General features: G+C 46.0%; 2 protein-coding genes across 2 annotated transcripts in view; one reads left to right on the forward strand and one right to left on the reverse strand.

Annotated features, from left to right (window-relative positions):
* Positions 1-18,759, reverse strand: part of LOC311583095 (uncharacterized protein) — a gene marked incomplete at its 3' end in the record, with an annotated part of 32,864 nt that extends 14,105 nt beyond the window's left edge. The window contains exons 1-12 of the mRNA XM_084756420.1: positions 18,606-18,759; positions 17,777-17,987; positions 17,007-17,145; positions 16,226-16,359; positions 15,886-16,144; positions 15,039-15,137; positions 14,637-14,777; positions 14,441-14,521; positions 13,937-14,081; positions 13,436-13,573; positions 13,024-13,096; positions 12,404-12,589 (exon numbers count right to left, since the gene is read on the reverse strand). Coding sequence (XP_084612546.1) covers positions 12,404-12,589; positions 13,024-13,096; positions 13,436-13,573; positions 13,937-14,081; positions 14,441-14,521; positions 14,637-14,777; positions 15,039-15,137; positions 15,886-16,144; positions 16,226-16,359; positions 17,007-17,145; positions 17,777-17,987; positions 18,606-18,684 — 1,685 coding nt within the window. The 5' untranslated portion in view covers positions 18,685-18,759. The remainder of the gene's footprint in view (positions 1-12,403; positions 12,590-13,023; positions 13,097-13,435; positions 13,574-13,936; positions 14,082-14,440; positions 14,522-14,636; positions 14,778-15,038; positions 15,138-15,885; positions 16,145-16,225; positions 16,360-17,006; positions 17,146-17,776; positions 17,988-18,605) is intronic.
* Positions 18,760-20,042: 1,283 nt separating this feature from the next.
* Positions 20,043-20,869, forward strand: LOC311582441 (nascent polypeptide-associated complex subunit alpha-like). Its single transcript, XM_084755590.1, has one exon. The coding sequence runs from the start codon at positions 20,099-20,101 to the stop codon at positions 20,705-20,707; it is 609 nt and encodes a 202-aa protein (XP_084611716.1). The 5' UTR covers positions 20,043-20,098; the 3' UTR covers positions 20,708-20,869.
* The last annotated feature ends 4,723 nt before the right edge of the window (positions 20,870-25,592 follow it).

The following is a 25,592-nucleotide window of genomic DNA, read 5'->3' on the forward strand; positions in this document are numbered from 1 at the left end:
GGCCCTGATATGTCCCCAGGGCACATGAGGCAAGACTTGGTAACCTCATGGAAATTTCTGATAAGGGATAAATCTTCAGTTAGTTGTGAGAGAACACTAGGGGCTACTGTAGCCCATGTGGAATTGATCGCGGAGGGCTGTTAAAACGGCAGATCTTTTCCAGGTAAAATTAATTTTTTCCCACCCTTAATAAACCAACCTTGATATGAGGCAGCTCCTTTTAGGGATAACATTTCTTTTTCCTCAGATGAGAACGGGGAAAGGCAGTGAAGAGAGGTTTAGGGCTGGGAATTTAGCATCCCTCCCTTCGCCTTAGGATTTCCTAGCTAGCTAATAGTGCCGGAAGTAACTTCCTAGTGCTCCTGGAAATGGAGAACAGATGGCTATGGAGGGGAAATGGGGTGCTATTAATGATAGGTGAACCCTTAGCAGTTAGGACTTCTCCCCCTGTATGTGGGAATGAGAGATGCGGAAGACATGTTAGGAGTCTGTTTAGACGTTTGCAGGTGGAGACTTAATCAAGGCCAATGCTCGCCATAATACAGTAAGCTCAGCTTGTGACATGACTCCTGGCAGGAGGGGCCCCCAACCCAGTTGCTGAGTCACACGTGGCTATTGTCCTGAGTTTCAGCTGAACTCCTGTCTATAAACCACATAAAGGTTTGAATCAGCGCTGTTAGGGAAGGATTAAGAGGGTGATTTACTGTTTTGAACAGTTGTCGGAGGAGGAGGATTTTCTGGCTTTGAGGGAGCAAGGAGAGAGGAACGCAGCTTGACTGACGTCAAGCCATGTCAGGGCTTTGAAGTAGAGTTGCGTGCAGAGCTTGGACACGGGTGGGGAAAAAATCACAAAAGCCACCTGATGGCATAAAAGGTGTTTTAGAGAACGGGGTGTATAGGCATGTTGTGTCAGGCACCCAGACCTTAGTAGCACAACTGGTTCCAGAATGGAAGTCACATTCAGGCTGTAAAGCTCAGCACACAGACAGTGCCACCTGCCAAAAATGAAAACAAAGGCCTAATCCATCAAAGTCCAGGTTCCGGGAACGTCTCTAGATGTTCTAACCTTGCCTTTCGGCTTCTGTAGTGCTACTTCTGGAAAGTTTGTCCTTGTTAACTGAAGTATGTCAACCCAGGACGTAGTTTTGCACTTAAGTGAGCTCACCCTGAGAAAGGCTTGAGGCTGTACCGGGATCCCAAGCTAATAAAGACTTTCTATTGGCTTAAACCAATGTCTTAGCAGTCGTCTCTGGGAAATACCCCACAACAATGTATATTTAAAAAAAAAACCAAGAAACTAATGTAAAAGGTTCTCAAATAATAAGAGAGGCCTCAAAAGAGCCCTCAAACAAGGCTATCCTAGGATAGTTTTTTTTTTTCTCGAGACAGGGTTTCCCTGTGTAGCCTTGGCTGTCCTGGACTCACTTTGTAGACCAGGCTGGCCTCGAACTTACAACGATCCCCGTGTTGAATGTTGGGATTACAGGCATGTGCCATCACGCTTGATAGGATAAATGTATTTAATTGTTTGTGAAAGAATCAACGGTAAGGAACTAGGAGAAATAAAACACAAATATCTACTTAATGTGTATGGATATAGCCATATGCATAAATGTATTCTTAACAAAATAGCACAAAAACATTCATTACACTGTTTCTGTAATTGGTCACATGACTTTATCTGATATTTATACTTATCTTCTACCACATTTTTGTAGCCCTTCCACTTTTGGCAAGCACCTAGACAGGTCTTGGTTCTTTGCATGGAAGGTAACCCACAACTTCATTCATGAAGAATCTGTGCCATTTATAATTCTGCCTGGATGGAGAAGTAGTCTAACTTCTCTTTGATGGTCTGGCCAACCATCCCGACTAACACTGTATTCACAGTCTGTCGACTGGAAGGCATCAGGAAGTCAAACAGACCAAAGGAAAAGTCTTAGTGTCTAGTCCAATGAGATGTTCATTGTCGCTTCTGGCAGAACCATTCTGGAATCTCTAAGTAAAACATATTGGCCAGCAGCCTATAAGGCCATGGAAACAGGAAGCAAACATTTTGCCAGTGGGTCACTTAGAGAAGCTTGTGAGTGGCATTATTCCCATTTGCATTCCTTGACTCCTAGACGTGTAAATCCTGGATATGGGAGAGAAAAAAAGTATATTATATTCAATGCTGATTCAGAGCATATACAACCTTCTAGAAAACCCTGTGGCTTCCATTGCTGCAACCTTTTACTATAGTTCCCCGTGTTGTGGTGACTTGCAACCATAAAATTATTTTTGTTGCTATTTCACAACTGTGACTTTGCCACTGTTATGAATAGTGATGTTGCAATGGGGCCCCAGACCTTAGCAGGCCCTGACATCTCAGCACAACTGACTTCGTGGTGGAAGTACCATTCAGGCTGTAGAACCTAGCTCATAGACTGCTCCACGTGCTGAAACCAAAACAAAGGCCTAAGCCACCAAAGTCCACGGTTCTGAGAGATCCTCTAAATGTAATAATAACCTTATCTTTTGCCTTCTATAGTTCTGTTTCTGGATAACTGATCTTGTTAACTAAAGTATGACAACCCAAGGCATGGTTTTGGGGCTTAAAAGCTCACCTTGAGAAAGGCTCAGGGCTACACTGGGTTCTATACACCCAGTATAGTCGCAGGCCAGCTAATAAAGACTTTCCGTTGGCTTAAATCAGTGTCCCAGCAGTCTTCTCTGGTGAGCATCTCACAACAGTGTAAATATCTTATGTTCAGGATATCTGATATGTGACTCCTGTGAAAGGGGTGTTGTGCCTGCAGCACGTGAGTCATGGGCCACAGGATGAGAACCGCTGCTCTAGGTTCTTCTTCTCTACACTGGACAGCCCGCAAGCCCACAACTCCTTTAAGGCTAAACACATTTGACTTATGACCGAGTGACTCTGCTCTACGCCTGAACTCCAAAAATCAAATATAGTCAAATGAAGTCATGTGTGTAAATATCCATAAAGATTTATTAAAAACAGAGAACTCTGGGTGGCTAGGGTAAAATGCTTGCTGTCCTGGCATGTTTACCTTAGTTCAGAGCCCCTATGCCAATAGAGAAGCTAGGCAGTGTGACCTGCAACTGTAACCCCAGTGGCGAGGAGTAGGCACAGGTTAGGCAAAACAACAAGATCCAGGTTTAGCTGGAAACTTCATCTCAAAGAATAAGGCACAGAAGTGATTAGAGATAACATTCTGAGGGCTGGCGACATGGCTCGGCGGTTAAGAACACAGACTGGTCCTCCAGAGATAACATTCTGATGTCAACTCTTGTCTTCACATGTGCCTATAAATCAAGGCAAAGGTGCCTACACACAATTGTACATAAATAACACACACATGCACACACACACACACACACACACACACACACACACACACACACACAGAGACAGAGAGACAGAGAAACAATGACCACACTTGAGCTTGCAAGCCCATGTCTGTAAAACTGGCACTCAGAAGGTCTAGGCAGGGTCATTATGAATTCAGAGCCAGCCTGGTATGTATGTATGTATACACACACAGGCATGCCCACAAATAAACCAGTAAACAGACATCAAGTGAACCCAAGACAAATAAAAATAAGCAAGTCACTTAGCTGTGTACCAGCTGAGTAAGTGTATAAAATGTTGGATGTGCAAACATGCAATGACATGCTTTGATGGAGGGAAACAAAGGTGTGAGCAAGATGACTCAGTAGGCAGAGGCACTTGCTACCAAGACTGTCAACCGCAGTTTGATACTCTCTCTCTCTCTCTCTCTCTCTCTCTCTCTCTCTCTCTCTCTCTCTCTCCATATGTGTGTGTGTGTGTGTGTGTGTGTGTGTGTGTGTGTGTGTGCATATGTGTGCATGTGTGCGTGCATGAGCCCACAGGGGCAAAACTGGGCAATGGATCTCCTGGAGTTGTGTAAACCCACCAAGTAGGATGCTCGGAATGGAATGTGGGCCCTCTAGAGCAGCAGCGAGAACGTTTAACTGCTGAGCCATCTCTCCTTCCTGGAGGCCTTGGTAGTAAACACCATGTTCCTTGTGAGAGTCGACAGAAAGGGGAAGTGAAGTGGGGATGAAAGGGTATGCAAGTGAAGGAGCTGTCTCGGCCCTAGGTGGGCATGTGAGCGTCTCAGACTCACTCCAGCAGTATTCAAGCCTACATCTCTGACATAGGGCACTACCTATTGTCTTATGTACTTTTTTTTTTTTTAAGATTTATTTCTTTATTTATTACATACACAGTGCTCTGTCTGCATGTACATCTGCTGGCCAGAGGAGGGCATCAGATCTCATTATAGATGGTTGAGAGCCACCATGTGGTTTCTGGGAATTGAATTCATGACCTCTGGAAGAGCAATCAGTGCTCTCAACCGCTGAGCCATCTCTCCAGCACCCTATGTACTTCTTGACTACAGAAAACCATGTCTGAAAACATTCATACCAGCTTAAAGGCAACAAACCCTCAGGTTTGGTGTTGCTTTCCTCTAATTCCAGTACTTGGGCAGGGGTGGAGGCTGCTTAGAAGCTTAGGATGGAGAGTTTAAGGCCAGCCTGGGCTACATAGCAAAACCCATCCTGCCTACCACCCCGGCCTCCCCCAACCCAAAAAAATAACCGCTGAGAAACGGAAGCCACTCAGATGTGCAGTACTGCTGGGTGAATAAAGTGCTGTGTGAGCACACATAAGCTGCCTCTCTGCGGTGAAGGGAAACAGCTACTGCCTGGATCTCAAGATTTTTATGTGAAGTGGCAAAGCCAGCCACAAAAGATTCCATCAGTTAAGAGACAAGGCACACTATAGCTGCTAGAAAAATAACACGCTGGCTCTGAGGCACGTTTGAGGTAGTGACTTCAGAAGGGCCCGAGGGAAGTCTTTGGGGCAAAAGAAACATTCTAAACACAATGGGGTGGCAGCTACAGCCTTATGAATTTACTCAGACTACTCGGACTTACTGAACCACATATATGAAAGATTAATTTAATTGCATTTAAGCCATCCCACTCTGGGTTGTGAGGATAGTTCAGTGGTAGAACATTTGCATGAAGCCCTAAGACCAGTCCCTAGCACCATGGAAAAAATAACCGTACTCAAACTGTTTAAAAAGTAATAACTATTAAAAGTCTAAAGCACATTCTTGGCATTTTATTAGGAAATTCAGTATGCATCCACAGAACTGAAAAACAGGCATGCCTGAGCAGCAACTCAATAAGTGCTTTATATATGTAGTGAAAGCAACCTGCATGGCTAGGAATAAATCTTTTAATGACAGACAATGCTTTAAGGGTCTAAGGGACAGATAAAGCAAATTTTGGCACCTTTATAAAATACAATGGAGAGATTCAGGTGTGGGAGGAACAAAGAAATGATCAGGAAAAATAATGAGGCAATGGGAAAATTACTCACATGAGTTCTCTGGTGACTAGGAGGTAATTAGGTGGTCCTCAGGTTGCAGTGGACGATGAAGGGCAGGGAGATGCCTCCATGCCTCCTCCCCTCTGCCCCCGCCCTCCGAAGCCAAAGGGTGGGAACTAGTATTCCTTGACATGTCTGGATCCTCTATTTCCCACCACAGTACCACATCAGAGGAGGACCTCAGGATAACTCTCTCAGCAGACGTGCAATGATCACATACGTGTGGTCCTCACAGTGTCTGCAGATCAAACAGCATTGGGGTAATAGCAGGAGACGTGTCACTTAGTGTATTAGTCACATTTCTCTTCCTGTGATACAATACCATGAGCAAGGCAACACAGAAGAGTTTGTTTGGGCTTATGACTCAAGAGGGTTGGAGTCAACGGTGGCAAAGTGGAGGCAGCAAGGTGGCAGGCATGGCAGCTGGAGCGGGAGAGAGAGAGAGAGAGAGAGAGAGAGAGAGAGAGAGAGAGAGAGAGAGAGAGAGAGAGAGAGAGAAAGAGAGAGAGAGACAGACAGATAGACTGACTGACTGACTGACTGAGTCTAATGTGGGCTTTTGAAACCTCAAAGTCTGCCTTTAGTGATGCACCTCCTTCAACAAGGCCACACACCTGCTAATCCTTCCTAAATATAGTCTACCAACTGGAAGCCAAACATTCAATTATATGAACCTACGTGGGCCGTTCTCACTCATCCACCACAACCATATAACGTATTCAATGTTACAAAGCTGCAGAGTGTGGATTCTGACCCTTGAGCCCCTCAGACACCCTTGGGAAGAAGGTGGTTCCTGTCATTGTTACTGTTCCCACTGGACAGAGCCATTAGCAAAGTAGCGGGGGGGGGGGCGAGGGAGGGGGAGGGGGTAAAGGTTGGGTCAGTGGTGGTGGCTGCTGGGGTGGTGGAGGGCACTAACTCTGTTGTTGAGTTTCAGGGCCACCCTACTCTCCATGATGGCACCATGGAAAAGCCACGGATCAGCTGCAGATCAAACAGCATTGGGGTAATACTGTCTGTGTGAGGATACTCCATACTTGTGCTACCCGCTGACTCACTAAAAAGGTGATCCAGTCAGAGTTTGCCCCCAATACATCATCATTCTGCTGGATACAGAATAGGCTGGTCCCTAGGTCTGGGTAGTCCTGGTTGCCTCTAGCATGCTGGTCTCCAGTGCTGAGAACTGGCAGGGATGGGAAGCACAGAGATGTTCTGTTTCTACTCAGCACCCATCGCCTAGCTCAGTCTCAAGCTCCCCTGAAGAAGCCCAGGGCTCCCAAGCAATACTGGATAGTGAGTGCCACGTTCTCAGTGGCAGCCAGCATGGATCCTTCATGAGTAAAATCCAGGCCCCAAACCATCCCATCACCATGGAGCCGTACTACCGCCTAGAAAAGTCAAAACAGGAGCTGGCTTCCCAAGCTGGGCTGTCTCCTAGTCTCTCTGCTTTGCCTCTGTTCCAGCCAGACATGTACACAAATGCCCAGGACCTTATGACCCTGTCAGCATATGGGGCCCGCTAGCCCCATCATAATAATCCAGCTCACCCCAAGACCTCCCATGAATCTACGTTTTGATTAATGTCTCCAACTCCAGACTAATGTCACTATTATTCTCAGCCTCCCTGATGTGGAGTGAAAAGGCTTAATATCCATGAACTTCTTTCCATGTTATTAAACAAAGAGTCCTCAAGACCCATGGCACAGCAGATAACCAGCACTTCTTATTTTGGCTGACATTGATGTTTAGCCCTTGGATTCCTCCTGAGTACACCTGTAGAGCCCAGGCTGTTGTGTTAGGGACCAGAAAGTGAAGCTGCTCTAAGTCCTGATATTAGGTGGGAGTGGCTGACGAATGCTATGGGTTTGCTGGCTGTCACAAGGCCCTGCTGTGGGTGCTGTGCATTCTTTAGGCAACTCTGATTCTTTCACTTCTGAGGATGTAGGGAAGTGTCCAGTGAGGCCCCTCCTTTTGCTGGGTACGCCATCACCCATTCTCACCTCCCTGGTGTTTCACTTTCCATTCTATCAAGGTTTGTAGCTGCAGCGCTTGTTGCCTCTGACCCATTTCTGTAAGGAAATAGAAAAACCTCGTATGTTTGCATCCGACCGTGCACGCTCAGGCCTCAGCAATAACACTCTTGTTAAAATGTCTCTATGGAAGGAATAGCCTCTACTCTCCACAGGCAATCTTTATGGAAGCTTTTGTTAGCTGTTCTGGGTTTGATTTGCCTTTTAAAGGTTTTTGATTGTGACACACATAACACTTGTGGTGATCACACTCATTTTCTCTGTTGTGCGCCTCCCCTCCCCCCCCCCCCGACCATTTTTCTCTCCATGTTTTCTACTTTTGTGTCTTTTTTTCTTTTTAAAGACCTAATGAGTTTAATTAGGGTTTTTTTTAAACAGGAGGATATATGAAGAGGAAGCTGTCTCTTCTTCTCTTGCATCCATTAACTGCCTTTAGAGCTCAGGCAGATGTGGAGGCATCCTGAGCCCATCGCCCAGGAACTCTTAATTGCCTAGAAATCCTCATGATAATTTATTATTCACTTATTTGGTTAGTCTGAGTCAAGCTCTTGCTATTTAGCCCAGGCTGGTCTGCCCCCAGATTCTCCTGTTTCTCTGCTTCATACAGAGTTCTGGGTTACAGGCATGTGACACCACATGCAGCTAATGCCCACCTATGTGTAAACAGCATGTACCTTGGTATCTCTGTGGATGAGCTGGGCTCAGGAGGGATAAGAGACACAACCCTGTGCCTTCTTCACACCACCAATGACCCAGGCATCTCAGCAAAGACTATTTAGCAAGTAAGGTAGCTCTTCCTACCTAGAAGGCCCTGGTCACCTCTCAGAGCCTGGGGAACAGCATGCAAGGGCCATAGCATGTAAGGCAAGATAAGGTAGGGAAAAGAAAGGTAAGATAAGGTAAGGTAAGGTAAGATAAGGTAAGGCAAGGTAAGGAAAGGAAAGGTAAGGGTGGATTAGACTATCAATCCAGGTGGCAGGTTTACACTTGGACATCTTGAGTGATAGGCATCAGGGCTTGCACATGCACTCTGCATACTCTGCCCTTCTGACTCAACTTCTGATAAGGGCCCGAGAACATAACCTTTACCCTAGAAACCAAGTTGTTCCTTTGCCCAAGGTGCGGTTCATGGGGAAGAGAATTTATGGATTCTAATTTTAGCAGTGGGATACAGGTCCAGGAACTATGTGCCCTAGGGCCAGGAAACTTACCCAATGTCCTCCTAGATGGCACAAGGGTGCTCCTATAGCTAAGGAGATAGCACTTAGAGCTCAGAAGCACTATGAAAGCATTATAAGTGACGGTCAGTAGCAGCTGCAGTCACTGGTACAGCCTCAACCAAACACAGAGGAAAATGTCACATCCTCCTGTTTCAAACTTTGTTCCAGGTTTGTCTCCTGAAATCCCCTCTCCTGAAAAGGCTCCTTAGTTGGTGAGCATCTTTCCTCATCGCTGACTCTCTGTGTGCCACAGGGGGCCAATCCGTGGGTTTTGGTGTGTGCAACTGTGTGATGTATTTTTCCCTCACTGTCATCTGTCATCTCTACTACTTCACTGCACCACTCTCCCTTTCCACTGGCCTTCTCAGCCTCCGACTCTCTGACCCTAGTGCCCACGTTCCCCATATGGAGTCTTAGCATGCACATAGAGGAGGAAAAGCAAGAGGCCATAGGCCACAACATTCAGGAAACTGTTCTCTCAGCATGATTGCCTCCTAGGTCTGAGTCTGTGTTGCAATGGGTGCTCCATGTTTCCCAGCAGGAAGATATGGTAGGCCTTGTCCATGTAGAAATTTGTACCCACAGAGGTGTAGGCAGTCAGATTGGTGGGGGCACGGCAAAGTGGTAGCTGAAGGAGAGCTGAACTGACTGGACCGAGGAGAGCCAGTATTTAACAGGTGGAGGAAGCCATGGCTACTGAGGTTGACCACCCCTTGGTCCCCTGGAAGGCATGGTATGGCCTCTGACGTCATCCACGATATCAGGAACCCTTAACCTCAGTCTAGAGTCACAATGTTTATGATCTGTACACTCACAGACCAAATGTTGGTTTTGTGTTAGAGAGCCAGGAGTGGAAAGATTTATTTGCAGATTCTGGCTTCTCTAGGGAGGTGTGTTGAGGACCCCGCAGATGGAGAAGGGGCCAGCATTTGACTTTTTAATTTAGGCATCAGAGCTTGAGGCTTCCTTGAGTGTGTCCTCCAGGGCTTGGCATTATTGCCTTTTCCTTTTCATTTATTTGATTCTACACATTTAAAAATTTCCTTCTTGATTTATTTATTGATGCATTTATCATTCAGTAGTATGTTGTCTAATCCTCACAAGATTATATGTGTTCTATAGTTTCTCTTAATGTGAATTTAGAGTTTTATTCTATTGTGAGCAAATATGTGTGATGACTTCAATTTTCCTGTATTTCTTAAAACTTGTTTTAGGTCCTAATATATAATCTATTTTATAGAAAAATTTCATGGACTCCAAGAAGAAATTATATTTTGTAGCATTTAAATGGAATGTTCTGTAGGTGTTTATTAAGTCAACTAGATCTATGATATCTTTTAATTTGGATGGAACTCTGTTTGTTTTTGTGTGGCACTTAAGTGTCCTTCCCCTATTCATTTCTCCTCTGTGCTGTGGCTAGTGTGGTGGCAGACCAGCTCAGAGTCATTTGTCTACCTGACAAACATTTTCAGGTGCTGTAGGTTCCAACACTGGGACTCTCTGTACTCTCAGAGCCTATGATAAAGCTGAGATACTGGACCACGAGCAAGAGCTTTACGATTCCAGAGAACCCTGTCAGGATTCACCGAAGAGTACAGGATCAGGATCTCCCAATTGGCTAAGCCAGGCTTCGTGGATGAAACTCTGTGGCTGTCTACTTCACACACCCATCATTTCCATCTGAGAACCAGTCTCCGCCTCTCCATCCCCCAGTAATTGAGAGTACCCACAACCTCCACAGTGCTTTTCTGAATATTTCCACTGGCACAGCATAAGCATGGCTGTGCCTGACTCTCCCAGTCAGCAAGGCGTGATGTCAAGTGTCTCCCCTTCAAAGTCTTTGTGCCTGCAGTCCTGGCCTAGACAGATGTTCTCTCTCCCCTCAACTTCCCCACTGAAGAAACAGCTGGAGTTTGGAGATGGATTGTCTCAGCTCTACTAAGCTCAAGGACATGGAGCTAGATTCTTTGTGTTACCTGAGCAGCTTGATGTATCTTAATCATTGGCAGGAGCCCAATAAGGAGCTCAGGGCCCCGTGGGAGAATCTGGCACCAGCCCTGCTGGAGGTTATCCCTCCTTTCTCATGGTGTCCAGGATGGGCAACCAGGACTCTTCACTGTGACCACAAAGGTCCTGGGGTTGGTCTTTCTTGTACTGGATTTTAAAAGGAGGACTTTGCCAACCTGGGAAAATTTGACTCGTAGAGCAAGCTGATGAGAGAGGTAAGGAGATACGACATGTCAGGGTCTCCAGTATGAAGGACCAGGGCTCTTAATGACAGGAGAACATGCGTTGGGAGAATTTAGGCAGCTTGAGCACAATCTGATACCTGTTTATAATGACACAATGTAAAAGAGAGGGTGTTTATTAGAAAGACCAAAATTATCTAGGAAAAGGTGAGAATGAAAGCCCTGTATACTGACAGTCAAGGCAAAGAGGGTTATCACAGGGGCCAGGAGGTTGCAGCGGAACTGTGGAAGTCCGGAGGACACCCATATACAGGAACAATTGCTCATGCAGACAGGGGACAGCAATCTCTATTGTACGTGTGTGGACCTTCTGGCAACCCCTCCACACCTTGCTACTAGGACTCACCCCATAGTCAAACATCTTCACAGATGTGCTGTGATCATGCAAATGTGGGTCTTACCATGTACACAGAATCCTTTGAATTAGGGGCAAATCTCAGCAGATACAAAGTCCCAACCTAGTTCTTCTGGACTTGCACACAGATACACATACACACACACACACACACACACACACACACACACACACACACACACACACACTGTCCTAAATCTGAGGGGATAATTGATACTTAAAACTACTTACTTCTCATATAAAATTGTGCCATTGACTAACTTTGGGACCGAAATAGATGAATGGGGTTGGATGATGGGAAAAGGAAGAAAAAAGAAATCAACATTGAGAACATGGACAGATTATCTTAAAGTAAATTGTAGGTGAAATTTAATTTCAAACACAGTAGATAGAGACAGTTTCAGATCTTTTCAAATCAAGTGACTAACTTGAGAATGTCTACGAGCTGTGTTTTGAAAATACCTATGAATCATATTTCTTTACTGAAACTTAAGCTCCAAAGTGATGGTAATAAGAGGTAAGGCAAAAAAAAAAAAAAAAAAAGAGGTAAGGCTATTGGAGGCCTGGGTCATGAGAACTATTAATTATCCCATCTACTCAGTGAAAACACAAAATATTATCTTTGTGTCAGAGAGCACACATGGAAATATCTTAACCTAGGAATTCATAGTCTCCAAAAGTACAAAGATGATGAGAGAGGGCATGTGATTTTGACACCACGCACCTATGTCACATAGTTTTCCAAAGAACTCATATCAATGTTTTCCAAAGCTGCTGATTTACTTAAAGAGGGTTTTGGTCATAGAAAAGAGGACAGTGAGGACGAGAGATGAGGTGAGGAAAGAAGGAAGGAAAGGTCCTAGTCCCAGTGCAGTGTGAAGGAGATGGGGCACTACAGGGCTCGCAAATCCACACTGTTATGGGAGTACTTATTGAACGTGTCTAACAAAAGATGACCCAGTAGGATAAGGAGTCATGTGTAGAGGATTTGTGATGAGTAAGAAGAGCAGACAAACGCGAGAGGATGTGAATATTAGAATCAACTCAGGTCTGACAGTATAAGGAACCTGAAGCTGACTCCATCAGAGGCAACCACACACACCATTCCTCACACAGGGCACTAGAGCTCTTTATGCATGTTCTGAGATCTCCTTAACTCCTGGATCTTCTGGGGCAGAGCCTTGGTCCAGAACTGCAGCCTGCTGGCCTTCAGGGCTCGGCCCACAGCAGTCTGGATGTCCAGCTGCAGGTACTGCTCCTCATGGTCCAACACGGGCCAGTAGGGTAGACCCTCGCTGTTGGGGTTCCTGTGGATATGCCATCCAGCAAAGAAGAGTGAGGTCACTCTAGTCTAAAGCCTGACCTCTGATTTGGGTCAGGGCAGTAGAACAATTCGGCCAGTAGTTAAGGGGGCTGATGGGACAGGTGTCCTCATATGCAGAGACATGTGTCATCCTCTAGTTTCTGCTTCATGTGGGGAAAGACTCATGCAGACCTGTATTACATCTCCCTCTAAGAGGCGAGATCTAAAGAACAGTACTATAGTTCCATGGCCCATCAGCCATGTCACTGAAAAGACCTGTATCTGACACCTACGAAGTATCTGTATAAATGTGCTATCCAGTAGAGAAGACTCTATCCTGCCATGGGACATCCATGAATGCTGAGAAGGCGACCACCCAAAAGGGACTCTTCGATAGGGACCCACATGTATAAGGTTGAGAAAGAAGTGTGTTCTCACCCATGTCTTGCAAAGTTGGCCCAGTACTTCATCATCCTTCTGTTCAGTAGCGTCTCCTCCTCAGTGAGGTTAACTAGATTCATGAGAAAGACAAAGGTTCAAAGGTCCAAGTACATATCACCTCACACAGCTGCCAATCCATTCTTCACACTCACCATCCCATCTGTTGACGGCCCCCAGACTACTGGCTTTGCTGCCTCCCTTCTTCACTATACAGAGTATCCAAGATCCATGCAAATCTCTAATTGAATTCCTGTCCCAATGTGCTATCACCTCCTCCATTACAAGCCATACTGGGAAGGGTACAGATTCTAAACCAGTATATGTATTTTGAGCTATAGTCTCCAATGGACTGTGAGTTAAGGAGCCACCTGTGATCTCATTCAGGTCAAGGAAGATAAGGAAGACTCACGTTTTATGCCCCAGAAGAAAGACCCAAAGACAAAAGGAACCTCATCCCCATGATCAGCTTTCACGTGGGGTGGCCTGAAATCTTTGAGGAAGCTGGATTGATGTTGGAACTCATAGGAGTAGACAGGGGCATGGGAACCTGGAGGTGATGACAAATGGCGACATAGTTACTCCTAACCTGGAGCTTTTTGATACTTATTTGGTGACAAGATACCTTGATATAAAGTGACCTGGAATCATAAAAGTTAAATGAGAGAGGACCCTTTAGGCTGGAGCACCAGCTACAGAAAAGCCCTTGACTAAGCCGTGCCCATGGACATCCCAGTTGAGTGGGTTTGTTAAGTCAATAGAGTATCAGCAATCAGTTTTTTCTCCTCTGTACCTAGATTTAACTCTTGTAAACTAGACATGAGGAGACCTGGATACCACACTGCTCCACAGTGCTTACCCATAACCCACATCCCTGGGATGCTCCACTAAACCTTGTTGCAGATGTACTCACGCTGAAAATGTGCTACTTGGAGTACAGGGATTGCAATGATGAAATCTCCCATCATCTCTGTGAACTGCATTTGGAGGGCTTGGGGATCCTCAGTGTCCCCCATGTACTCTTCCATTAGCTGGTCACTACACTCAGGAGGCAGCATCTACACAAAAGATGTCAGGAAGGATGAGGTTAGGCATGTTATTGGTTAAGTATGTAATGCACTTGGGTGTGGGGAGAATGGGGCCTGGAATGAGAGAAGGTATAGGGGAAAAGGTTTATTCTCTGAGGTGACCCCATACAATTTTATATATATATATATATATATATATATATATATATATATATATATATATATATATATATATATATACACACACACACACACACACACACACACACACACACACACACACACACACATATATCCCTCCACACACATATACTTTTATTAATAGAGGTGCTGTCTGAAAAGGAGATATGAGGGACCCCTCTATTTGGATAGGAATAGAGGTATGTTACCATTTCTGCTGTTGTATTCTTCAGAAAAGCTAGAAGGTTCTCTCTGGTTATTTTCTTTATTGTCTGAGCAGAGCCTATGACCTGGGAGACGAAACAATCTTAGGTGGGATCAGATGGACTTGGGTTAAAGATATATTGAGTCCCACTGCCTGCCCTATGGGCCTCAGGCTTCTAGAGGATTGTAATAGAGAATCACCTTGGGTATGATCCAACCATACTCATCATTGTTGGCACCGATGATGCTGGGGACAAGGTGAAAATATGCAGAAGCCAACAGCTCTTTGGGATGTCTGGGTAGGAACTCCCCATCCACCACAGCAGGGATCATCATGAAGGCCTGAGGGGGCATTAAACATCAATGCTGAAGGTTAATGAAATAAACATCCTGATGTCTACTGAGTACCTCCACCATTTCCTCATTTCTTACTAGTTTCAGGGTGATGTGCTATCCCTGGAGGAGAGTCTACACTTAGATTAGCCTATCTTGATGTTGATTTTGCACACAGAACTGAAGAACACAAATTCATAAAGATGAGGGATTTGGTTCAGAATCCCACATCATGTAGATCAGGTTCTTCCAGACACAAAACTCTCCCACCTTGCTAATGGCCAGAATCTCTGCTTCACTCTTGCCTCTCAGACAGTGCACCAGGGTCTCTGAGTCCTTGGCCCCACATCCAGATAGGTTGGCCACCATCTGTAAAGGGAACAAGCAGGGACAAGAGTTCTCAATTCCTGCTCAATTCTATTGCATCTCACTCCTGCACTACACTGTGTGCTGTGTGGATTGGAGTAAGCATACACCGTTCCCTTTGCCCTATTGGTGACAGCCAGCAGGCAGTGCCCTTTCTAGCTGGGCAACATTTCCTTCTGCATAGGGTAGTTTTCTTTTCACCACCCATCATTCTGTGTTTCATGCATGAGGGAAGGAGTAAGTGTGCCAAGGTTAGTATATGAAGGGTAGAGGACAAAGTCTCAGTCTTCACTGTTGTCCCCTTATTTGACAGGGTGTCTTTTTCTGCTGTCTACACTGAGCTGGTCTGTGAACATCCAGGGATTCTATTGTTTCTGCCTTCACCTGACCACAGCACCATTGGAATTATAGATACATGGTACCATCTCTAGTGTTTTATGGGTTCTGGGGATTTGAACATAGGTCCTCTGGCTTGCACTCCAAGCACTTTCAAGAGCCAGTGAACCATTTCCAAACCCATGCATACTCATTTTTTTTTGCTTATGATGGAAGTTTGTAATGGAAGCTTTATTGTCTGCATAACATACTCATCCTGTATAAAGGAGAGGTGTGGATTCTAACCCTCGAGCCCTCAGAAATAAATGATGAGATGCCGTTTGACTATATGTTTGATTTCCCCATTGAGCACCATAGTACCAGAGGATAGTGCTGTGGCAATGGATACAGGATTGGGAAACTCGTGGGCACTCACTTGGTAAACCTCCTCAGTGGAGCTGGATATGACACCAGGCAGCAGGGCCACTCCACTCTGCATAATGGCTCTGTGGAAGAGTCCTTTGGACATGGGAGACACAACGTGTGAAGACACACTTATGCCACCTGCTGACTCGCCAAAAATGGTGACCCGGTCAGGATCTCCTCCAAAGTGGGCGATGTTCTGCTGGACCCAGCGTAGGGCAGCCACTTGGTCTAAGAAGCCCCAGTTGCCTCTGGCGTGCTGGTCTCCAGTGCTGAGAAGTGGAAGGAACAAGGATCACAGGGCTATCTAGGTTCTGCTCACCCACCATTGCCCAGCCCAGCCCCAGGCTCACCTGAAGAAGCCTGGGACTCCCAGACGGTACTGGATAGTGACCACAACTACATCCTCCAGGGCTGCCAGTGTGGTTCCATCATACATGGAAGCCATGCCTACAACCAGAGCACCACCATGGATCCACACCATCACCTGGAGAAGTGAAGAGAGATTCCAGGAAGCTCTTAGCCAGTCCAAGGTCTGCAAGACTGCTTATTAGAATGTCAACTGCTGTGATTCTGTGCAGCTACAGAAATACATAACAATCCTCAGGACTTTGGAGCCTTGGCCATGGCCAAGGATCACTAGCAGCCCCATCAGTGTATTTCTAGTTCAATCCCCACCATGTATCTCCATTTGAATGTATGGCTTTGTGTATCGGGTGATGTCATCATTACTCTGTGGGACAAAGAGAAGGAGTCTCCATGGATATTTCTCCAGATTAAAAATTGCAAGGGTCATCAACTCTATTTGACACAATGGATAATGCAAAAGTGGAAATTTGGGTGACCTCAATGTTGAGGTCTTGAGCACCTAGGTCGTTGTGCAGGGCTCAGGTTGTAGAATGAGACCTGGTTTTATCAGAGAGCTGGAGACTGTGATTGCTCAGTGCTCCAGTGCTCTGTGTCCCACACCCAGGTTTCAGCTGCACAGGGTGGCTGAAAAGGCCTTTTATGACCCAAATAAGGCAAGACTGTCCATCAGAGTCCACCCTGCAGTGGAGCTCAGGGTACTTTTGTCCCTTTTAATCATCTTGAAGAAATGGCCTCTCCCCAGGCTGACCATGGCCTGACACTCACAGGCAGGCTGGAGCCCTCATGGGCATGAGCCGGTGCATAGATGTTGAGGTACAGGCAGTCCTCGGACATAGAGATGGGAGGCAGGGTTAGGTTCATTTCCTTCAGGCCTTCCACGTTCATCATAACATTTTGTAGGCAACTGGTAAAAATGGGAGACAGTTATTCCAAGAGATGTATCGTTATCAAAACTAAAAGTGAGTCTGGATTGTTTTCTCAGCCACCTTCAGCTGCTGCTCCCCACGATGCTCTGTTAACACATTATCCCCACCTAGTTCTGTTCCAACCACAGGAAAGGCCACAGGCTCCATGAGACCTGGGGTAAAGCCAGATTTCTAGGATTTCCTGTTCAATGGCACTTGGCCCTGAAGGTCATCATAGTGACTGTGAGGGTGGCTTAGCATGCATCCATCACTGCTGCCGCCCTCAGGGACCTGAAGTGTATTCTCCTGGATTCAGGTCACCTCACCTCATGCCTACAGATCCCACCCACTGTGGCAGAGACCAGCAGGTTTAATTTCAACCTGTGAACAATTTTATCTTTCTTCTCCATAGTGCCTGCATCTAATTCCCTATGAGCGCCAAGCTCTGACTCAAGAGCCTGGCACAGTTGTTGTACTCAACCTTAGCACATCATCAGAAAAACGCATGGGACACTCCCCCACAGTGAGAGAAAACCGCTGTGTAGCTGAGAAGGAAAAACACTGCAGCATGGCTCAGAGCACAGAGCACATTCTCACCCAAATGAGAAACACTCAGGGTCCAGAACTTACACAGCTGGATGTGAGTTTCCTTCTCTCACACCACTCCATGGTTCAGGGGCCTCAGGAGGTGCAAAGCGCAGTGCTCCTACAGGAGGCTTGGCAAAGGGAATTCCCAGGAAGGTGTGGACACCAATTTTGGTGTCCTTCACATAGATGAGGCTGCCCCGGACCTGGCCTGTGTGTGTGTTCCTGATGGGCCTGGTCTCTGATGAGTCCTGACCTGTGGATGGAGAGACGCCATCAGGGTTAGTTTTCTGTGACCAGCTGCCAGATGATGGTGAAATTCCCATCTCACTGTTCCCAGGGCACAGGAGAAGGGAACCCAGGGCCCCGAGTTCAGCTGTGGGGTGTGAGTGTGGGAGCTTCCTTGTCCCTCAGGGCCTGGAACTTTTCCTATTCCTATTTTTGAAGTCATCAGAGCATTTTTTTTTTTTAGTCAAAGAAGTCACACACTCAGAGCCATTTGGCTAGATGAATGTAGAATTATTGACATTATCCAAAGGTCAATAGTAGCTACAGTCCCAGCCATACACCGAGGAGGGAAAATATACCTTCTCGCTTTCCTGTGAATTGTTTACTGCTCTCTCCAGAGCACCTTACACTGAGCTGTCTCCTCACGGTGGAGTGACCGTAGGTGTGTCTGACCTTCTATGTCCTAGTGGGCTCACAACATGTGTGGGCTTTTGTTTGGGGAATTGGGAGACACAAGTTTCCCATACTTTACTTTATGAATCCACCCCCCTCACCTGCCTTCCCTCCCACTAACTCAGCCTCTGACATGCAGAATTCGGCAGCTCTGACCCCAGTCAGTCCCCATGGCCTGTGTAGGGAGTCTCACCCTGCACATGGAGGAGGAGAAGCAGGAGTCCAAAGAGCACAGCATTCAGCCAGCTGTGCAGTTGGTTCAGGGGCATCATCAGCTCCAGGCCTGAGTCTAAGCTGCTAGGATGACCACGTTTCAGAAACAGGAAGTAGAATCTGTGAGCCTTGCCCAGGCAGGAATTTAATCCAAAACTATGTAGGTGGAGCTAGCTCTCATTGCAGGAGAACTGACTAGTCACAAGAGACAGGAGCTAATGGCCCGGAGGCAGGGCAAAGTCACTGTATTAATCAGGGTTCACCTGAGTAGTAGGAGTTACAGAATCAATCTCTCTATAGAAATATATAGAAATGGAATTTAGTAGAATAATTTACATATTACGTTACTACCAACTGAACAGTGGCTGGCTACTGAATGGAAAGTTCTAGAATCCAGAAGTTACTAAAAGGCTGGGTGTCTCATCTAGTGTTAAGTAGACACTGGGATCATGAACAAGCAGGCTCTAGTGCCAGTGAGGAGCTAGACTTGCTGGCAGGGCGGGACCAAGTCGGAAAAGTGCCAAATCTTCTGTTTTCCACATCCTTATATGGGCTTCCTGCAGGCATGGCCCAGATTAAAGGGATATCTTCCTGCCTCAAGATCTCCATCAAAGGCCTATGTTTTCCTTCATCAAATGAAAGTAAGTTTACCTACTTCAAACCAAGCCCCCCTCCAAATAAAAAGCCTCACAGGTGTGCCCTCCACTTCTGTATTCCAGATATAGTCAAGTTGACAGCCAAAATTAGCTATGACAGCCATGTCTGCTATTTCTGTTCCGTCTTTGGCCTCCTGGAAAGGCACAACATGGGTTCTGAAGTTCTGGGAGCAGGAACGCTGGGCAGAACGCTGTAACATGAGAAGAAGCCAGATGCCTTCTGTGAGTAGGTCACACTCACGCTGTCACAGGCAGGTGCAGGTACTCTGAGTGTGACCTTCACCCTCAGGATTTCCCTGTGCTTTGAAGACTTAGTTTACTGGGCCTGCTTCCAGGGTCTCTGGTTCCTATAATGATCTTAGGATCTGCATGGACCCCCTCCCTGTCAGGTCATGATAGGATTCTGGTGCCTTTCAAGTCCCCAGCTCCTACTCACTTCGCCATCATGATGCATCTCCAGTGGCCAGCTCCTGCCAAGATCAACTTCACAGGCATTTATTCACTTAAGAAATATTTTATTGTTTGCATTTATTTATTTATTATGCTCATGTACATATCAGGAGGGTTCTTCCATGCCAAGGCTCACATATAGCGATGAGAGGACAATTTGTGTAAGTCCATGTTCTCGTCCTGTGTGGATTGCAAAGTGGAACATGGGTCATCAGGATTGGAGGAAAGTTCTCTAACCACCCCTGTTAGATCTCACTCTTAGTCACAGGACAAGTATTTAATGGGGCCTTGATGGCTCCAACACTGGGGTCAATATGGACTCACAGGTTTTTCTACCGCCATCTTGGTTCCATGTCCTCCGCTCGAAATGCCTGGTGAAGCCACAGAAACCATCCCTGCTATGGAGCAGGAGTTGCCACAGCCTCAGGCTGAGACAGGGTTGGGGACAGAGTCTGACAGTGACGAGTCAGTGCCAGAGCTTGAGGAACAAGACTCCACACAGACAACCACACAACAAGCCCAGCTGGCGGCAGCTGCTGAAATCGATGAAGAACCAGTCAGTAAAGCAAAGCAGAGTTGGAGTGAAAAGAAGGCCAGGAAGACAATGTCCAAACTGGGTCTTCGACAGGTCACGGGGGTGACCAGAGTCACTATCCGGAAATCTAAAAATATCCTCTTTGTTATCACAAAACCAGACTTCTATAAGATCCTATCTTCAGATACCTACATAGTTTTGGGGGGAGCCAAGATTGAAGATTTGTCTCAGCAAGCACAGTTAGCAGCTGCTGAGAAGGTTAAAGTTCAGAGTGAAAGTATTTCAAACATTCAAGAAAACACCCAGACTCCAACTGTACAAGAGGAGAGTGAAGAGGAAGAGGTTGATGAAACAGGCATGGAAGTTAAGGACATAGAGTTGGTCATGTCACAAGCAAATGTCTCGAGCAAAAGCAGTTCAAGCCCTGAAAAACAGCAGTAACGATACTGTAAATGCTATTATGGAATTAACAATGTAACTATTTGACATCAAGACAACCCTCCCCACCCTCCCTTTGGTGTCTGAAAAGTGGACCTGCAACTTGGTTTGAAATTTGTACTGTTTCTATCACTAATAAAGTTATGGCTTCTTGTTGGAAAAAAATATGGACTCACAGAACCTATGATAGAGCTGAGATACAAATGTATAAATCAGAGTCTCAGAATCAGAAAGAACCTGGCAGGAGAAATTAAACAGTGCAGGATCAGGGTCCCATCCCCAGTCCAGCTTGACTCCCTGGAGGATGTGCTGTGGGCATCAGTGTCAGACAGTCTTTGGTGCACCTGAGAATTGGCCTTGGCTCCACATTGTGATCCCCAACATTATTATCCAAGCAAGAATCTAGAGCCTTACATCATGTCACTACAGGACTTTTTCCTTGGTGTCCCTCTGGATGTTTCCCTGGCACAACACAGATGGGTTTCCTGCCTCCTCTAATCAACAGGGCTCCTTTGATTCAGTGACACCCCTCCAACACACTCTTGCCCTGTCTGTGGCTTTAACTTTTCTTGGCAGCTGTTCTTTCTACTCCAAATTCCCTACCAAAGGAACCAGGGACCATGAGGGCTGAGAAGTTCCCATTTCCTCTAGTTTCTCAATGGATGCTGGACATCTCTGTGTCTCTTAATCCCAGACATTTCTAGAGGTCAGCTAGAGAAATCGCTGTGTGCTCTGCTATTCAAGGCACCATCACTAAGATGCCCCGAGTTATTGATGGCCAAGGCCACAGCGAAAACGTGAAATGAAGAAGACACCCAGATTGTGTTTTATGGAGAGAGGCAGGGAGTGAGTAGAGAAAGCATGAGATGGAGAAAGAGATGAAAGCATGGGGGGAGGTTGTCAGGGGAATGTAGAGGCTCAACTCTATGAGAACACCTTCAATGAGGTACTAATCTAGGCCCATTCAATATAACCAGGTTTAAGACCCATATAGTCAAGTGCTGGCAAAAGACATGGAGTCACTGGGACTATCATACATGACTGAAGGAGATACAAAATGATATAGTCATTATAGACATCAGTTTGACAATGTCTTTAAAAGTTTAATATATTTATCTTGTGAATGAGTAATTGAAAACACCAACCACAAAAACTCATACTTCAAAAAGTTCATAAGAGCTTAAAAGCAGTAAAAATCAGGTCACCTAGGTTTGCATCAACTGGGGAGTGGGAAAAATGTATTATGTGCATTTGTGGAATGGCCCTATTAACTAAATGACAGCAGCACTTCAATCTGAAAGGCATGTGCTTAGTAACAAAGTACTAAGTTCTTAGAGGAGGCCATGAATTTGAACAAGGACACATGAGAGTAATATGAGGGAGGAAACAGAAAGGAGGATGTGTAATTATATTAATTATTATTACATGCGAAATATATTTATTCACTAACTAATTTATTTAATAATTGAATGAATTAGACAAAGCGGAGTTATCTGTGTGCATGGAAATAAATTTTCATTTGACCTTGAATTTTGAATGCCTTTCACATTTTCACCATCACCCCTGGTATGGTGGATGAGGATTTCCTACCTATGAAGCCCAGGAGCTGTTGGTCTCACTGGTTTTCACCTGGTCCTGAGCATCATTGGTGTCAACATCAGTGAGTAAGACTGCACTATGCGCCATGCTCATGGTGAGATGTGTTTCTAAGCATCTTGGGCTTGAGAACTCATGTAGTGGGTGGTGGGAGCTTCGGAGACTCATCAGTCCAGATTCAACTCACCATATATGGAAGATTTCTCCTGGCCTCCCTGGTCACACACTTTGTTCACACCGTAAAGGAAAGAATTGGAGGTGCTTTGAAGGCTGTTGACAACCGCACAGCAGCACAGATGTGAGATCCTTGAGGTCTTCTCCAATCAACAGGGCCTCTCATACATCCTGCACAGTGACAAATGTTCAAAATGGAAGCCTGGGCTGGGTTTCTGGGTAGATTACCCTAGCTCCCTTAGACTCGTTTCATCGAATACCCTATCTCCCTCCCAAGGCTGCTTATTCTTGCTCTGGACCAGACTAACCTTATTCTTCTGATTCCTTTGTGATTCCTGACAACTTTAGGCCAAGGTATCCCTGTGCAAAAGATAAGGTAGCACAGCTCCATGGGAGAGGCCACTATGCCACCATGTGTCCACACTCTGGGTTCCCATGGCCCTGTACACTTACTTCTATGAGTTTCTGGACCACCACAAGCTCTTCAGAGACTTTACACCCCATCGTGTGAAGGGCAACTATGATGATGGGATGGCTTTTGCCGTTGGATTCTGCGACTGGAGCAGCAAATGTGAGTTTTCTTTTCGTGAGCTGTGTGGGAACTTGAGGGGTGACTGGGTTCATTGTACAATTAAGGAAACTGAGGCTCATAAAGAGCACCTTACACCCATCTTGCAGCTTGAAAGCCCACACTGGTGCTAGAAACTAAATCCTTTCCGCCTAGACTGTGCTCCCTCCACCTGTCCCCTTCCTAGCCGTGGAGTCAGGCCTCCTATGAGAGAGAGCTGATGTCAATCCATGCTGTTTCCTTAAGTGTCAGAGGGAAGAAGCAGCCATGAGGAACCTAAACTAGAGCCCTCACCCTCAGAACCTCTAGTTCTCTGTCTTCTCCAGAAATTAAAGGCTGCAATTTAACCCTACTATCTAGATTCCTGTCAGCTTGGACCAAGGCCTCATGTCACCAAGGATGAGGCAGGACAGCTCCAGGTGACAAGTCACCATGTTATAGTGTGTCCACCCTCAGGTCCCCATTCTACTTGTATGAGTTCTGGCATCAGCCCAACTTCCTCAAGGCTTCCAAGCCATCCTACATGAAGGGCAGCCACAATAATGAGCATCTTCTTATCCTCAGATTGTCCCATTGTGGCTGCCACAGTGAGTCTTTCTCCTTCCCCAGCAGCTGGGTAACTCAGGGATGATGGCCCTCACTTTTCAGGTGTGGAAAGTGAGTACTGAGGAAGGATAGGATTAGCTGTGCACCATTTTACAGCTCAAAATCAGCTGTTAGAATGGATTAGAATTCAAATTCATTCCCCTCCAGCCTGTGCTGCCTCCTCCTGTCTGGACTCCAGCTGAGCATAATGACATGAAGAGGGGCAGAGGGAGACACTTTGTGTCACTCACTAATTTAGACATGCTTTTTCTTTTTTTGAGAAAAGATATCATTATGTGAGAGTGGTGAATCTAAAGTTCACTACCCAACCAACATGTCCTGAAGCCCAAGGCAGCTCCTCTGTCTAGAGGCCTGAGATAACAGGCTGTGTCACTATTCCAAGGAAGGTATTTGAAATGCATGGCTTTTTTCTTAGACAATGACTGTATGGCAGAGGGAAGGAAAGCATTCTGGGTAAGATTGAGCCCAGGAGAGCTTCCGTTAGAGGCTGGAACTACTAAGGGCAGGATAGGGAAGGGGTAGGCCTGGCTCCTGGCACACGTGGGGTGGACATATGCAGTGCTTAGGGTCAGGCTAAGCAGCCATGGTACATGTGGAGCATGAGCCTGTAGCTGCACACTGTGATGAGGACCAGGACCTGTGTTCTTCTCCCATCTACAGTTGACGTCACTGAGGAGGAACTGCTGAGCAGGAGGAGGATGGACCGGACCAACTTTGCATGACATGACATGTAAGTGTGAACACTCCTCAACCTCCCTGGTCAGAGGATTTCCATCCAGGGATCCCCTGTGTTGATGGGTTCTTCATCAATGGGATACTATTTTACAATGCCAGGGTCCACCCAGGCAGAAATCTCCTGTGGGTACTAGTCACTGATTATGTCTCCATGACCTGGCAGGTAGGCACCATGTTGGTATTTTGTCTATATAAGCATACCTTTAAAGGAAAGCACAAAGGGTCCAGGTGGCTCTGCCACACACAGAACAGACACTGATGGGAGCTCCTTGCATAGAACACCAACACCTCTGAGACTCCATTCCCCGACCCTACCTCTATCCCCACCCACAGCATGCTCTACCTTCTATCCTGTCCTAAATCAGGATAAGAGTCTTGGGCTCAGTTGAATTCAAAATGACCAGTTCCTCAGTTTACTTGGATTCTAAAGCTACAGGAATCCTCAAAAAAAGTCTACCTCATTGGTCCTTGTTTGGTCACCATGCACAGTGCCTGCAGTTGGATATACAATCTGCTGTGGCTCATGCTCTGAAAGCCTGCTAGATGGTATTCTGGGCTAAGACCTTGCCCTAGAACATCCTGGAACTAAAGGTGGCTGAGAATAACTACGTCTGGCTGGAGACTGTGATGTCAGGTTTTGTTCTGAGCACAAAGTGGGTCAGCCTGCAGTGCCCAAACACTCTGAAGAGATAGGAGCCTCAGTTGATTCCAGGTTTCCTCTACAGCCAATGTGTCCCAAGCCATTTGCAAAGGCTCTCTGTCTATAGGCACTGTTCCTGTGCTCTCTGCTCTGGCATAAGAATCACATGAATTGCTGAGATTGTGATTAAAGAAAATGTTTTGCCAAGTATACACTTAAGGTCTTAGACTTTCAGAAAAAGTTCATTGTGGCTCTAGGCTAAGAGTTGGTTGTCCTGGCTCCCAAAAAAGCGGGATGAGAGTGGTGAGCACTTGACTAGCATGCTGCGGTAGTGACTGCCAGCCTTCCTGAATCTACCCTTTGTTTTTGCCTCTATTTTGACTCTATTTCTTATTTCTGTTTTTAAAAATTATTCCTAATCCTCACTTCCTGATCTATGTGCTGTTTGATTTAACCAAAGCAGGCTCTGAACCAATGGGACCGGTGCCCCTTTCTCCTTTCTTCACCTCATCTTCTTCTGCCCTTTTCTCTACATCTCCAAGGCCTTGATCTTCTCAACTAAGGCAACT

Source organism: Acomys minous, assembly GCF_964271855.1.
Source record: "Acomys minous genome assembly, chromosome: 14".
In the NCBI taxonomy this organism is placed as follows: domain Eukaryota; kingdom Metazoa; phylum Chordata; class Mammalia; order Rodentia; family Muridae; genus Acomys; species Acomys minous.

Excerpts from the sequence above, each read along its gene's own strand:
- LOC311582441 (XM_084755590.1), top strand. The coding sequence starts at position 20,099 with ATGCCTGGTGAAGCCACAGAAACCATCCCTGCTATGGAGCAGGAGTTG.